General features: G+C 33.5%; 2 protein-coding genes across 6 annotated transcripts in view; both read left to right on the forward strand.

Annotated features, from left to right (window-relative positions):
- Nca (neurocalcin homolog) overlaps nucleotides 1-16,528 on the forward strand; it is a 245,771-nt gene that overhangs the window by 193,525 nt on the left and 35,718 nt on the right. The gene's annotated exons all lie outside the window — the stretch shown is intronic.
- The window catches only part of LOC143178177 (neuronal calcium sensor 2), a 175,657-nt gene that overhangs the window by 153,657 nt on the left and 5,472 nt on the right, over nucleotides 1-16,528 (forward strand). For all 5 annotated transcript variants that reach the window (XM_076376693.1, XM_076376697.1, XM_076376696.1 and 2 more), the window contains 3 exons: nucleotides 4,843-4,961; nucleotides 6,075-6,218; nucleotides 15,014-15,142. In XM_076376693.1, the coding sequence (XP_076232808.1) occupies nucleotides 4,843-4,961; nucleotides 6,075-6,218; nucleotides 15,014-15,142 (392 nt within the window). The remainder of the gene's footprint in view (nucleotides 1-4,842; nucleotides 4,962-6,074; nucleotides 6,219-15,013; nucleotides 15,143-16,528) is intronic.

The raw sequence follows: 16,528 nt of genomic DNA on the forward strand, positions 1-16,528 counted from the left end.
AAAAGTTATGGAATGTCATTTGAAAAAATATCAATGACCTTAAATTCTCGTCAAAAAATGACCTTGGAAAATTAATTATGCTACCGTTAAACGACTCCCTCAAACAGTGTTAACTTATCCTGAAGAGTTTTTCCATAGATCTACAAATAACGAAGATATTCAGGTGTTCTTATTTAAATACCCGACACTGTATATATTCTTATATGAAAACTCAATTTACCCTATTTTATGGAATACACATGAATTAGATTATACTAATATATAATAATTACTCGAACAGTGCACAAGAGTTAAATATGATAAAGTTATTCAATTACACGTACATGTTATAAGCGTACGCCACTCACTTATAATTTGAAAAAGAAATAGTATTCAAGCAGAATTCAGAATAAAGGTAACAACCAGAGACTTCTTAATACGTACAGTGGTAACTATGCAGCAAAAATCGATACTGCGTTACTTACTTAGAATTCAGTTACGTCAAATAATTAAAGTACTTTAAAAGCTGTACTATACGTACGTGGGTGAAACAATTAGCAGGAAATGTATAAAGCAACATGGCGGCATTCGTACCTTATACCGTTCTGTTCATAAAAGTCAGATAACAGTCTAGACAAGTGTGCTATCTTTTAGTCAGAGCAGAGGCAAATTAACTTTCATGCATGACTGAGACTCTAAGCACACTGTTAAAAGTGTAAAAAATTGGCTCAGTGCTAAACACTTTTCTGTTCTGAATTGTCCTGCACAGAGCAGCGACTTTAACTCCATAGAGAACCTATGGAGTTTACTAAAAAGATGACTTCAGAATTCATATGACTCCCAAGCAACTTAAATCACAGATTTGTATGATAGAATTCAAGAACAGTGGGAAGAAATATCTCCAGATTATTGCAAAAAATTAGTAAAAAGTATGGCAAAGCGAATTAGAGCAGTTTTGCAAGCAAAAGGATTGTGGACGAAATATTAGAAATAAATAATATATTAAATATTGCCAAATATTGGACGTGGTGCAAAACCAAGTCAAATATGTGCAAGTATGTGCTTCATGTTTTTAGTCCTTCAACTAGGTTTTTAGCACCATTTAGTGTATCGTTAGTGAAAATTTATAATTCACGTTGAAAAGCATAGTTGAGGAGCGTGATAACTTCAACGGTTGGGTTTGAAAGTAACGCTACAACGGAGCCCAACTGATACAATTTTCACTACGCAACAGAGGAGAATTCTTTATCAGAGCAGCTAATGTTTATGCGAAGAGTTTACACCAGAATTTCCTTGCAGCTTCACCTTGAAGAAATTCAGATCAGGATAAAAAGAGAAGAAAATCTACCACTTAAACTGATACTTGAAAGATGAAAAGAATTAGAAGAGAATACGAAAAAAAACAAAGACAAAACATAAAAAGGAATAAAGGAATAACAAAGATAAAGAATGCGTGCAATGTGCTGAGTTGTAAGGTGCAAGGATTGAGTATATAAAGAATGTACCAAACAAAATAGTAATTTATACTTTATAGATATATTTGTCATGACTGTAATTCAGAATAACTTTTTATTCAATAATTCTGAAATGTTGTAATTTTTAACTAATTTGATTTACTTTTAACTTCTGGTATGTTAAATATAATTATTTTATCTTCATTTTATTTACTGTTATAATTTAGTTCAAGAAATATTTTAATTTTTGAAATTAAAATTTTGGTTACTATCGATCCTGTGTAATATTAGAACAGTTCTGAGGAAAGGATTAAGTGTCGCTTTCCCAGTTTTTAAATAAAACATGCATTAGCCAATATTTGTATTACATTTCTTCATTTTTTCTTTCATATATCAAACGAGTATAATTTGGTGGAAAAAATCAGGATTAGTCTAAACGTACATTAATTTGCAATTACCACTTAACCATTATTTAAAAAAAAAGGCTCTCGCCCTTTAGTTGTGATTTATATTATATACACACATATTGTAAAAGAAAACGATTTTATAACCAATTTTCATAGAATTTTTTATGGGAATTCCCTGATAATGTGTTCCATTAAATTAAAGGCTTTCTACTTCTGAGTCACGTCGGATTCTTGAAAGTTGCACATGTACGTATATTGTGTATTCATAACACGCGCTTACTCTGAAAATCTTCACATGCATTCTAGGACTCATTCTTATGTCATTGTACGTATAACTGACACTTAGATAAGTGTAAATTTTTACAGAAAATTTCTCTCATTTAATCATTAACACTCACCATTCGAATAAAATGTAGGATTTACTAATGTTATGAATGAGTAATTTAGATTTGATATACATCAGAATTGCACTAAATTATCATAGAGCACAATTTATGACTTACATGAACAGTTAATTTTTAAAACGTATTTGTTTTATAAAACTTTCCAGTTATCAGAATGAGACGATATAGTATTGAATAATTTACCTAATTTCGCAGATATTACTATTTCTAAAGAAATTTTATTTTCATTACTAAATAGCTGTAAAAGAGTTCTTTTAGGATATTTGTAATGTTTTGACTCTTTCAGAAGTTTCATTTCTTTTCTCCTGACAATAGTTATTGTCGATAAATTATTGCCAACGCTAAAGTGTCGGTTTACGAAATCATAATGTTTACAGATGAAATAATAATTATAATACTGAACTTTAAAATGCATAATGCACATATATCTACGAACAAGACAAGAAAAAATAGGTTATTGTAAACTTTTGTGATCCATATCACGTAGAATTTCTGATTAATATCTAAGGAAACAAAAATTGGTACAGAAGATTACCAAACACATATATGACATCTGTAAAATACGTACAGTCTCATAACAAGGATACGTGCAACCTTATATCATTTTACGAAGGTTGGCACGATACCGTAAAAAGTATTTTTCATGCGAAACCAAGTTTCTTACCTTGTACTTTTACTTTTTCTAGAAGTTAATGTCTGCTGTGTTAGTCAATCGGGTCATGTTTGTCAATGTTATTTACGTCTAGTGGGCTTAGTAAACTTGTCCTCGGGCAACATTACGAGCAAGTCGCCACCTTACATTTTACCGTACAGAGTCATGTCTAGACTAGAAATAAGAGACCTCGTGCAATAGCGACAGCTAGTTGCACGGTAGCTTAATTGTTTAAAGGAACGAAGTAGTTTTATCAACGTAGCAAAGAAAAAAACATTAGCTAATAGAGATGACTAATGTGAAGGCTTAAATTTAACATTAAACCTACCATGTGCGGTCAAATGGTCATTTCTGAAATTTCGTTTACAATTTCTCGTATACAACGTTACTTTATCACCATGTAGCTTATTGACTTTTTCTATAATATACATACAACCCATTTTTCAATATTCACAACTTTCTTTATTGTTTACTTTCCGAAAAAAATTTATAGCATGTCTAGTCCACCACGAACGGTCATTTGACCATTTGAGAAATTCATGTTATTTACGACTATATTCTTCGGAAAGCGCACTCCTGAAGTTGTTTTACGAGTCTACAATGTAATTGTGGATCTACAGTGTAGATAAACGCGCGATTGGAACAAATGCATAGCGTTCTTTGTACGACAGTATGGTCTTGCGATCCGAACAGAGGGAATCAAAATTTCACAGTGTATAGTAGAAATTATTACGTGGTATAAGTGATAGTTTCGACAAAGTCAACAGAGCTAACAATATTTTGTGGTATGATTTACAATTGTTTTTTCTTTTTTTTATTTCTGGTCTCAATGTTTTTGCTCCGTTTGATTTATATTTTTTAGCTTTTACTTTATCATTTGTATATTCATCCCCAAAAATGTCAAGACATTCGAGGAATATCAATTTATTAGACAAAATAAATAATATCGACGAGGATTGTTTGGAAGATGATCAAGAAGTTTCCGATATTGATACAGCAGAAAATAATTGTGACTTATTTGACAGCGATACGGACGAAGAGAATATTTTTAATATACGAAGAGGATAAAAAAGAAAGATTTATAGTTAGTTCCCAAAGTGAAATGAGGACCAGAAAAATATTTTGTTTACTATCCAATTGGCTAAAATCTCTTTCTATATTAAGATATGTTTTTTTGAATCGGTCATTTGACCGCTCATGGTAGGATTAGGTATACATGAAATGTCGGTAGGTTTAGTGATAATGAATAGTTATGCTATATTACATACATTAATATAAAAAGACATAACATATATGTACAACATACGAGCATTGTAGACGACTTTTATCTATAGGAATAACTTAAAAACATTTGTTATTGTCATGCATTGGAAAAGAAAATACTAGATTTGTTATCAATGAAATTTTATGTGAAAATGAAAGAGTAAAAAAATATTTTTATGACACATGTAAATTTACGTTTTTTGGTACTAAAGTTTTTAATTTAATTCTGTAGCTGTTATCATCTGTAGCTGGGTGACAATAAAACAGTCTATACCACATTTATTGATAACTTGTTTCTAAATTATAATTTTCTTGCGTATTACAAGGACCAGTCCTGACCATCTAATTATACATTGAAATGTATCAAATGCAGCAGCAGTTTTACAATTAGATAACTAAAAAAGTGTCGATAGTGAGTGTATGCATTATTAGCACTTAGTTGTGCAGATTGTCTTATTACATTACCTCTAGACACAAATGATGTACGTTTGCATACTCATACTTGACTGAAATTAAATTACAATTTTTTTGAAAGATAGGTGAATTACGAATAAATTCGAATTTTAAAAATGTAAAAATTATATTTTGAACTTATTCTTACACATTTTTATGATGTATAACATATAGTAAAAAAAAAAATACGTAATTGCAAATAATGATATACATATTGCTTATTGTTGCAGAGTACAAAATGGGCTGTTTTGGGAGCAAAGACAAGTTAAGCAAAGAAGATATGGATTTTTTGAAATCGCATACGAGATACGATGAAGCAACTATAAAAGAATGGTATAAGGGATTTAAAGTAAGTATGATGTTAGAATATTTAATGTATGTTCTCCTCTTTTCTTCTCTTTCTTCTATCTTTTTCTCATTCATTTTGACTCCCTGCTTTCTCCTTTTTCTCGTGTTTCCTTTATATGTACATTCTTTCCCAGTTTTTCCATTTCTCAATCTCTCTTCTATTCCTAATGCCTTTTCTCGTGCTCAAACATCAAAACAGTGCTCACTAGCCTATCAAATAGAAACATACTTCTCTTCTAATCGCTTTCACATTTTTCCCCTATATCCCACACTTCTCTCATCCCTATTATTACTTCCTTCATTATTTCCTTCACGTGCACTTCTAGGTTTTCATTACTCGTTACCTTATGACCTAGATACCTCAACTCATTGACTTCTTTTATTTTCCTCCCCTTCTATTTTCACTTCACTTTCTTCCACCTCTCTCAATCTCTTTTGAATCTCATCACCTTCGGCTTTTTCACTTACCACTCATTTTTTTTTTACTTCCATATTCCTTCAAAATATTCATCATCATTATGATTTCTATCACATCCTCTGTCATCAACACTGCATAAAAGTTACGTTTTTCCCACTACAGCCCCACCCACTCACCCCCAACCCTTGCGTATGTCCTTTCATTTCTTTTACAAATCTGCCACACATAATTTAAACACCATTGGACTTAATGAACACCCCTGGCTTACATCCTTTTACGTCCAGAAACTCTCATTCTTCCTCCCACCTATAATATCGAATAATTGAATTTAGATGAAGATATCTTTTTTCTACTTCGTTCTGTTGCAAAGTTCCACTCGGCAAATTGTTTGAAATGATTTTTCGTCACTTCAGCAAATACTCTTCTGTTAGAGGGCGCCATAGTCAAAGGAATTAATCCATATAACATATTTATAACCCATATATGTGTCATACTAAATAGTAAAAATAAAATTTCGACTCTTGAGGACCATTTTATAAGTCTTTCGTTTCGAATGGGTTCAAGACAAAGAAATTTAAGATGCTCAGAGTAAATGAGATGTCTTTGTATGTAATCCAATTGTAAACTCGAGTCGACGATGGTGTAGCTTTTTCTGAGCAGAATGTTTACCCCCGCATTTTTTGTGTATCATTACAGCAAGACTGTCCGAATGGCCGATTAACACCAGAAAAATTTGTCGACATGTACAAAATGTTCTTCCCATCTGGCAATGCAGAAGAATTCTGCGATCACGTCTTTCGTACATTTGACATGGACAAAAATGGCTACATCGACTTCAAGGTAAAATGAATTTCTCTCCATTGATTTTTATAATTAGTATTTTAAACGCTCTTTATATCTTGTTTTCTTATTTGTAATATAATAATTGGGCATCAGATATCCAAAGACAGCAACTTGGAAAGTGCAACTTGTGAACTTATGCCTTGTTAAGCTCATTGTCATTAAGATCTATACAGAAGAGTTAACATGTCCAATAATCAAGAGGGCACTAAAAAGCACTAAATAGGTTTACTTTATTTTTTAAGGAAGAAATGTCAGCTAATAGAGTCGATTTTAAAATAAATTATGTACTGTTGTCATGAAGTGTTCACACTTTCGCATAAGGTAATAAAAGAAGTAAATGTAATACGAAATAGATAGTCGTGTTAAAAAAAATATATAAATTATGCAGCAGAATCGTTACAATATTTGCAGTACGCTAGTTTTCTAATTGTTGGAGTCTCATTATACTGTATTACAATTTTTATAAATTTGTATAACTTAGTTTTAAGAGTGTGTTAGCCGTATATCTGTCGGGTACCCGAGTTTGGGCCGGGTCAGAAAAGTCGGGCGCACTCTAGCGTTGCTCCACAACGTATCAACTTTCTAACAGTCTAATACTGTCAGGTAGCTTGAATTTTTCGGGTTAGCTTGAAAGAAGACGTATGGGTCGGTCCACAATACCGTGATTATCACGCAGCAATCAAGAAGTTAGTATTATACGTACAGTACAAAAGAAAAAGGAATGAAAAAATGACGAACATTTTTGAACACATTGAAATAAATTTATTTAATATTAGCATTTAAGAAACGAATTTCTTCCACATTTATCAATCTTGTCGCAGTGACTATGTTTCCCGGTAGAAAAAAAAGGTAGACGCCTATTTAACACTTGTGTAGACGATATTCTTAAGCATGTGTCAACAGACGCTAATATGCATAGATAATTTTTGAATGACAGATTTCTATCAATCTGAAATATTTTGCTTATGAGATATTACACTTTCAGTGGAATAAATTTGTAGTTTTTGATTTTTACATACGTATATTAAAATTTGAGTTTTTCTCCTCTTTGTCTGGATATCCAGTTTTTTATTTAGGAAATCTGTTGAAATTTTGATTTTATTTCACTTGATTAACGAATTACAACTTTAGGAATTTAATGCAATTAATTTCAAAAATGTTACATTCTGTTCTGACTAACATTCGTTTTATTAACAGAATTTTTAAATAAAAAGCTTGATGATTGAAACGAAGAAGGGGAGAATTCAAATTCTAAATATGCGTAAGAATTGAGAACTACAAATTTATTTCTCGGAAAGTATAATATCTTATAAACAAAATATTTTAGCTTGGTGGAATTCTGGTAGCAGAAAATTTCTCATATTATCGTTTGTTGCATGCCATTTTATGGGAATACTCATAACGCAACTGATAAACAAGTATCATTTCTGTAACAGAAAATATCAGTGCGAAAAGATCAAAATTGTTGCTGACAAATGGGAAAAAATATGTTACTTAAATACTAATTTAAAATAAATTTATTTTATTAAATTTATTTTATTAAATTTATTTTATTAAATTTATTTTATTAAATTATAAATTTATAAATTTATTTTATTAAATTTATTTTAAAACTATTCTTAGTTATTTTTTTTCTTATAATTTATGTAATACCTATTTTGAAACCATAACGATAATGATAATTTTTGGGCTTTCAATAAAGCTCAAAAAATTCGGGCTACACAACAACAGAGTTGCCAGGAAATTCTTCATGGACGTAAAGAATTAAATTACGTCACCGATCTGCAGGGATTTGATATGTAAAAATAATGGCGACGGGCAAGTAACCATGTGATTCACGTCAACAAGTAATATTTAAGTATACGAATCACATGATCACTTGTGAGCCGCCATTGTTCTTACATATCGCATTTCTACCGATCTGTGACGCAATAGAGAGTAGAAAGGAAACAAGTTGGTAGAGAATTGTGTCTGGGGAATGCCAATCGACGTGCACTGCCAACAGTTTCTCTCTACACTCTACTACGTCATAGATTGGTGACGTTGTCCAATTACGCCAATAAAGAATTTTCTGACAACCCTGCTCGACAGCACCAGTTTACTCGCTAGGAAAGATAAACTTTATTATGTATAAGTAATGACATTTATGTCTTGTGACAGGCTCGTTGAAAACCAGCCTAAACCATAATGAAGCAAATTCATCATTGAGATTGAACCGTAATGTTTTTATAAAAACCTAATTACAAAGTGAAAAAATTTATTTTTTATTTTTAGGTCATTCTTAGGTTTTTAAATATCTTTAATACTTTTAAATACCAGTCACCGGCTTTTCACAAAGGAACCACGCGTCGGTGGTATCAGGTTTCCCCCTGAATAATAGAGTACAATTCTCCCTCGAGTAATAGAATAGTAAGAAACATTTACTTATAGGAAAATTTGACGAATAGATATTGGGAATATTACGTACCTACGACAGCTATTCAAGGGATAACTAGTAAAAAATTGTATAATACATTGATACTCAAAATTAAAGGATCGCCAAGTTTTAACTGAAGAACTACCCTCCTTTGAACATTTTGAAAAGAAATTATACAACAGTGAACTCATTTTAAAAAGTGGAACCTCTACTTCTAAATTTCGTAATTGTTTGTGTTTGTGTTTTTTTCTAACAAATTTTAACAATTCAAACAACTGTAATAACATTAATAAATTTTTTCGCAATTCCTTTGACAATAAATTTGTAGAGGGAAACCTCCTTTTTAAAACAAGCCTTTAGATGTTGATATGGGACTTTTCGTCGCCGTTTATCACTTTGTGTTCAATGATTAGTGTTTGTTTCGCGTATATATTTTACTCGCACTTAGTGTGCATTTAATTGTGTGCATTCAACTCATGCTTAGTGTATGTTTAGTGTACCTTTTGTGCAATTAGAAACAAGTATTGCCCTCTCGTTGCTTTATCCCTTCGTGACATTGTTCTTACACATTGATACAGTAGATAAGATGGTGATGCATCAATATCTAAGAACGATACCACAAAGTGATAAGGCAATGAGGAGGTACTATATACTCAGGTCGACACATTAAACACATACTAAACGCGAGTTAAACAGACGCCAAACGCACACGATAAACATGTACAAAGGGGTAATTAACTTTGAGGAAGTTATTTTAAAGGGGAGGCTTTCATTTACAAATGTATCGTAAAAAATAGTGAAAAAAATGTATTAGGCTCCGTTGAATTTGTAAATTTAAAAAGAAAGACACCCTCCTTTTCTAATATACAAAAATCTTCGAGAAAATTCAATTCTAACAATAAAATGTAAAAGCACAGACTTTAACCTTTAAAATCATTTCAGGCGGAGGTTATTGTACGATTTCTTTTCACAAAATTACAGCAGTTCAAGGACCAACAATTTTTTATCAAAATTTAGTCATTATTTAGTTTTGTAGACGCGTGCAATATAATAATTTAAAATATAGAAAACGTACAAATATTTGCTACGATATGTTTCGAAGACTTTCTTTTCCAGAGATTGAGGGTACAGTTTGTGTATAATAAGTTATTACTGTCATTTCCAAGATATATGAAAAAGATATGATTTCAACTCTTAATTTTGAAGGCTGTTTTCACCAGATCAACATGAATGATTGTCGATGAAATAAGAGTGCGTTATAAATATTTCTGTGCTCTTCACAAACTATTGTTAGACAGCGATGGTACACATCCACGCATTAATGGTGAACAGAAGAAAAACAAAAATCACCACAGAAACACGACTAATGAACCAACGAGGGTAGCCAGATTACGAGGTAAAATGTCTTTTCAAGTGACGTCATACAGTATAAGAGTGGGGATACAACACTGTATCCGACTACATTGCCTTCAGCAACCCCATTCTTCTACTCTATAACGTCACTGAAAGATATTTTATTTTGCAATCTGGCTACCCTGCAACTAACGTATGTAAAGTCACTTATGTGTGTGTCATTAGTAAAGCAGATCAGCAGTTATGCTATTACGAATCGTGTCATCTAAATTATAGTAAAATCTCATAAAGAGGGTACAGATTCCTTTGAATCACTGATTTAGTTCAAACTGTATACACTAGTTGATATCATCCTATTTAGAATATAGCCCGCTATAGGGTTAGATACTCAATATTTGTCAGACGTTTTGTTCAATTTTCGCCCAATAGAATATATTATTTGTTTTGCTTTTCATTTATCTACTTAAATTTGTTAAATTTGAGAAAAGAACCTTTCTGACCAGCAGGTACTGCGGGAGGTCTATTGTTCCCTCCCGATGACGCGTGTTAGGCATTACCCCTTGAAACCGATACTAAGGTCCTCTTCCGACGAAAATCACTAAATTTGTAGGCGCAATACCTCAAAAATTAATTAAAAAAAGTATATAAATTAGACGTCGCTGGATTGATATCTCATGTAATGATAATGTTACAAAAAAATCGCCTTCGCTAATAAATTGGCTCCGTCGAACCATGCAATCCTATATAAACAATTTTTTTTTATCTCTAATACTTTAGGAAATAACGTACTGTGCAGTGTTCGCTGGGACACCCTGTATAAGAATGCTATAGACAAGCAACTAGTTGAAATAATGACAGTTCTAAAGCACTTTCAAGACCACCTGATGTAATCCACGACATCAAAGTGGAAACCTACGTCACAGACAGTAGCGGTTTCATACGGGGACCTTATTATCTAGACCTTACCAATTGTCGGTAATTCTTACAGTTCCAAACAACTGTCGGTAATCTTTTAGACCTAACTACAGTCATGTGACCTCGCGCCCTTCCAGTTTATCTCTTATTTAATACGTATCGAAGAGGTATACAAAGTATGGATATCAAACCAACCGACATAGATTAGATTGTGATCACCGAAGGGATATACACAGTACGGACATCGAACCAATTGACAAAACATGGTGTCGAACCGCAAAAGGAACTTGGAAAAGGTGGTTGAGGTTGGTGAGTAACTACAGAAATGTTACATTTAATATGTTTTACATGGCATACAATAGCATCTAAGATGCCAATAATTCATAGTCTAAATATCCAGCTATTGTATATCGTTTTAGCGACACGTGATAAACCTAACGTTTTCACGTTTTCTATAATTCTGCTTTAAAACATTTATAATATTTATAAACTGTCTGTTAACAAGATACGCATTTTCATACAACAATAAATAGATATGATTAATACAGTGTTCGAGATTATATAAATTGTTGATTGTTTCTTATTGTGAGTATAAAAATGTACTGAGTAGACTAAGTACATTTTATAATTTTAGTGTCACAAATTTTGCAAAATTCCACCACTAATTCTTCAATTTATAGTGGTGGAGAGATGATACTTATCAGTTACATTCATAATAAAAATTTACTTGTCGAAATCACTATTCCACTCCATTGTGATGGGAATTGAAATTACCCATAAACAAAATCAGACCAAATTCCACTATATTCTTTATGAACCTGCCCCACTTAACAGCATTCAAATATTTTTTTCCATGAAATATATGTATAACAGATTATATAGTATAACTGAATACAGTAGAACTCCACCTGCGAGTCATATGTTTTAGTAGTATTTAGAATTGTATGTTTCAAATGGTTTACCATAAAAATAACAATTCGTACATCTCTATTGCAGGATCTATCCCTTGTAATAATAATAAAACGTGAGATGTCAAAAGTGATTTCAGAATTAAGTTATGCTTTAACATAAACTAACTAATCAATATTTCTAGCTAAAGAATTGTCATGTTTATTGTGCGCACCACCGTTTATTTGCAAATATGTACAGCTTCCGTTACAATGATAGATATGCACGCATCGTCATGACATCTATCAACGATAGATTGATGACAACTGACAGCTTGGATCGATACTTCTGTTCTTAGCTGTTTCCTGCGAGCACCAATTGGAAATGGAGATATATCTGGTGCTCATAATACATGTACATCCGGTTATTTGTTATACATCAGTGTACATTAGGGTAGCCTCTACTTCTTAGCTTCCGAATTGTTTCTTAGTTTAAACCTGTTTTTGGTGTCGTTAAGACAATTCTAAAACTATAAAGCTTAGCCTGCTCAGTACATCTTTATATTTAAAATTAGAAACAATGACCAACTTTTTTAATCATGTAAACTTAACAAGTAAATTAATCTTGTAAACGTTTGAAAGCAGAATGATAGAATGCGTGAAACGTTAGGCTTATCACACGTCGCCAAAAGGTTACGCCATAGCAAATATTTCGATTACAAACTGTTGGCATACACCTTGGACATTATTGTACACCATGAAAAAAAAATGGTTAGTTCTAATATTTCTGTAGTCCTTTCCTTCTTTTTCCATGTTCCTTTTGTAGCCGAACGCCACTCTTTGTCAACTGGTTCGATGTCAGTACCGACAGACAGATAGGTACAGAGTATCTGTACTTCTTTTTGACGATCTCGGTCCATGTTTCATCAGCCGATTCAGTATCAATATCGCTACTTTGTGTACCTCTTCTATATGCATTGGCGCAAATAAAGAAAAACTGGGTGCGTGAGAAATCGAATAATTGTAATTAAGACTAAAAAATTATCGACAATTGTTTGGGACTGAAGGAACTACCAATAGTAAGATCCAAAGAATGAAGTTCCTAAGTAAAACTCTTCACTCCCCATGCCGTAGACTCCTCCTATCACTTAAACCTTTCCACCCCTGACATAACCATCCGCTGTGAGTTGGACACTCAACTGCGACATATCCGTCCACGTTTGAATGGACTTAAACGTCGCCTTGGACTTGATACAAATTCATTCGGCTTGCTGAAAAGCTTATGTGGCCAACAATATCATTAATATCCAATGCGCATGCTATCCCAGACGATGTGGCACTATGTTAGTGGTAAGGAGAATCCTGCTGACTGTGCATCGTGTGATTTAAACCCGACGACTTTTACAGTGGATTCCTTTTGGTGAATTGCTGATTGAGTCAGTCGCTGTCAACCACCACTAATTTTACGTCATGAATACATACCGTCGATTATCGCCGTTCATAACGACGACACGCATCTGTAGATTAAGCCATGTTATTTCCACTCGTTGCGAATCGAACTGTATACCACGACCGAGTATACCCACGGCTTTTGTAACACAATAAATATTTATAAAAGGCAAATGTATCATTTTTCTCGCCTGTGTGGCGCGTGCAGGCGTTCACCTGTCGAAAACCACCGATCTTCTGTGTGCATTAAGGACTTTCTATAGAGTATTTTTCGTACGTAGCTCATTAGGCATGGAACGGTAAAGTTCTCCGCCCCATGTTTCGAGCACACGGCGCCTCGATATCGGGAAGAACATGATGAAGTACGTGGAATGGATGGACGCAAAAGGAGAGAACAGTATACTGTGCAAAAAGGAAAGTAGAGTAACAAACTAACCACTAATGTATGCGCTGGATACAGTATACAGTTTCAACCGTGGTGACTGTTTGAACCTGGCCATCTTTGAGAACATACTATGCGCAACGTCTAAGTAACATAGGTGGTACTAACGTTTCCGATTCACATGAATGCTCATTTCATACATAATTTGTAGCATTTGGTAAAATGTACAAGACAGGAATTACAAATCAGTCAGGAATTTCATCTACAAGCCATGTGCGCTGTTATCTTGCTGATAACTAAGCACAAATAGTATTAGAAATACACCTGTGAATTGAAAAACCTTAGTATCACTTACCTTGCTGAGGTGCCGAACGCGATCAAAGTACTCATAGAGCTGAACTATGCTCAGGAGCTACATATCATATCTGGTGTATTCAGATCACTAGATATAACGTAATAGATATAACGGAAGACAACTATGTCAGTGGTGCAGCAACGAGAGCGTTACACTAACTGACAATGAGTAATGACTTCGAGACTTACGGGGTTGTATTAATGAAATCAATGTTTCTTTGAGGATACCTTCCTTCTTGTTAATTAATTAACAAGTCGAAAACAATACATTTTTAATTGTATTTTTTCTTATTTGACATTTTGAACTACTTGGGATTGAGCGTTGGGTGTAGTGAGGTTTTCTCCTTAGTCAGTGTTAGCGATTTCTTTTGTCCATTTTGTTTTAACTAGATGTTCGGAGTTTCTGTATATGTAATCTAGTACTGACAAAATGTTTTCAATATTTCTGTGTGCGAATGATTGAAAGAATTCTTTCTTGCGTGAAGAGTACTGTTCCAGATTTCTCTAAATTCTTGAGGTTTTATAGTGAAGCTTTCTTAGTTTGTTTATACTGGTACGTCCACGCATGTGAAGGCACTATAAGAGTTAGTATATAGTTGCTAACATAAATAAACTGTATTAGCTTATTGAGAGATACTATTTTCCATGAGTTTCCGAGCTGGCGGGTTTTATGCTTCTTTTCAGCATATGATGTTTGTTCAACGGTTCGTTAAGAACTGTACTCAACGTTATATCTTGGAACAATTTGTAAACCTTTTTGATTATTTTTCTAAAGAACAAAAACCTATGAAGACAAAACGTTATAGATTTAACATGGATATAGTATGTACTTTTACTTGACAGAATTATATTAAATTGTAAAATATTATTTTAGTATCCTCTCCTTATAAGATTAACTACATCATGAAAAATGAACTAATTTTAATTAATTAATTAGTAAATTAAATAATCAAAGTGTTTTTTGTGTACAAATAGAAGATTAATAGTATTGTTTATATTCGTATTATTGAAATCTAACCGCAAACTTTTGTTCCAGGAATTTTTATTGGCCATTGACGTAACATCGAGCGGAACACCAGAAGAGAAATTGAAGTGGGCTTTTCGCATGTATGATGTTGATGGAAACGGTGTTATTGACATTCAAGAAATGACAAAAATCGTGCAGGTACACTACGTTTTAATCCTGCACATTCTGCATTATTTGTTCTATAAAAACTTTCCAATGATTACTTTATTAATATTTATACGTAGAAAAGAGAATATCGAATGCATAATCATAATAGTAATAAATACAATATAATTTAATGAGCTAATTAACAGTAAAACGGCCTTATACGCCTCTAAATACCCAATATGGAATGAATTGATAGACTGAATAATTAAACATAAGATCCAGAAGGAAGATTAAAGTGGGAATAACAAGGAAATATGTTACCTGTCTCATTTGACTGGTCTGCAAAATGGTTAGATTTGAACTAGACCTTCATCTAAATTTACACAGGATGTAGCAACTATATGTTGGAATATTTTAAGAGGTGGTAGGGAGTCCGAGTTAGATTATAAAATATTCTGTAGCATAATATTCGATCTGCCTTTGTTTTTTAGTAATAATATCTTAAAATTAACATATCTATATAGTAAACTAATAGTGGGAGGACTCTATAATTTTGCAGATACATTGGATAGTAACAATACAGTAAAAGGGTCTAAACACATTTTGTTGTATCTCTTATGATTTAACTTTTTATGGTGTAAAAATCCGAGATGTTCGTGGGGAAGAGGTAACGCGCACAGATGAAATGTCCAAAAAACAGCCTACGGTCAGCTCTTCGAAATTATTCAGTAATCGAAGAAGTAAGAGTGTATATGATGAAAATCCCATTGAAGAACTTGACCCTTGAGTAACATCATTTAGAATTGTCAAAATTTTTTTCTTGAACATCGAAAGCAAAATATACGAAAAGAAAGAACTTCTCACACCCTGACAAATCATTTCGTGACTTTGAAATTCCGCGTCTCATGACGATCGATGATTTTCGGTTTCCAGTTTCTGAGTTTGTGATCACGCTGCGGCATGGTCGCCAGGGGAAAGCGAGGAAGAAGGTTTCGCCTTAGTCGGACGCCGGGTTCGTTGTAGCGAATGAAGGGAGTCAGTTAAATCTCGGTTGAGAATAGTCTTTATTGAGGTTCGTGGAACGCGCGGCGTAAGGCCAGGACGCTTCTCGTCCACAACACGGTGTAGGTGTCGCTGCTCCTTGTACGCTGTCGGGTGGGGAGTCGCGCCTCCCCGCTTAGTCGCTCGGGTCGGGAGTCGTAGCTCCCCGGCTAGACGGTCGCTGTCGGTTGGGAGTCGCTGCTCCCTTCGGTACGCAGTGGGGGACGTATGTCCCAACGGCGATGTTGGCGGGTGTTGAGAGCCGCTGCTCCATTCGGTATTTACAGTACGTAGGGGAGTATACTTCGTTCACTGGGAGAACGCAGTTGTCGGTTGACGAGTTTTCGTACCCTTTGCGCAGTTCATGCCTACGCTCATTAGTTATTGGCTCTGTCA

Source organism: Calliopsis andreniformis, chromosome 4 (genome assembly GCF_051401765.1).
Source record: "Calliopsis andreniformis isolate RMS-2024a chromosome 4, iyCalAndr_principal, whole genome shotgun sequence".
NCBI lineage: Eukaryota > Metazoa > Arthropoda > Insecta > Hymenoptera > Andrenidae > Calliopsis > Calliopsis andreniformis.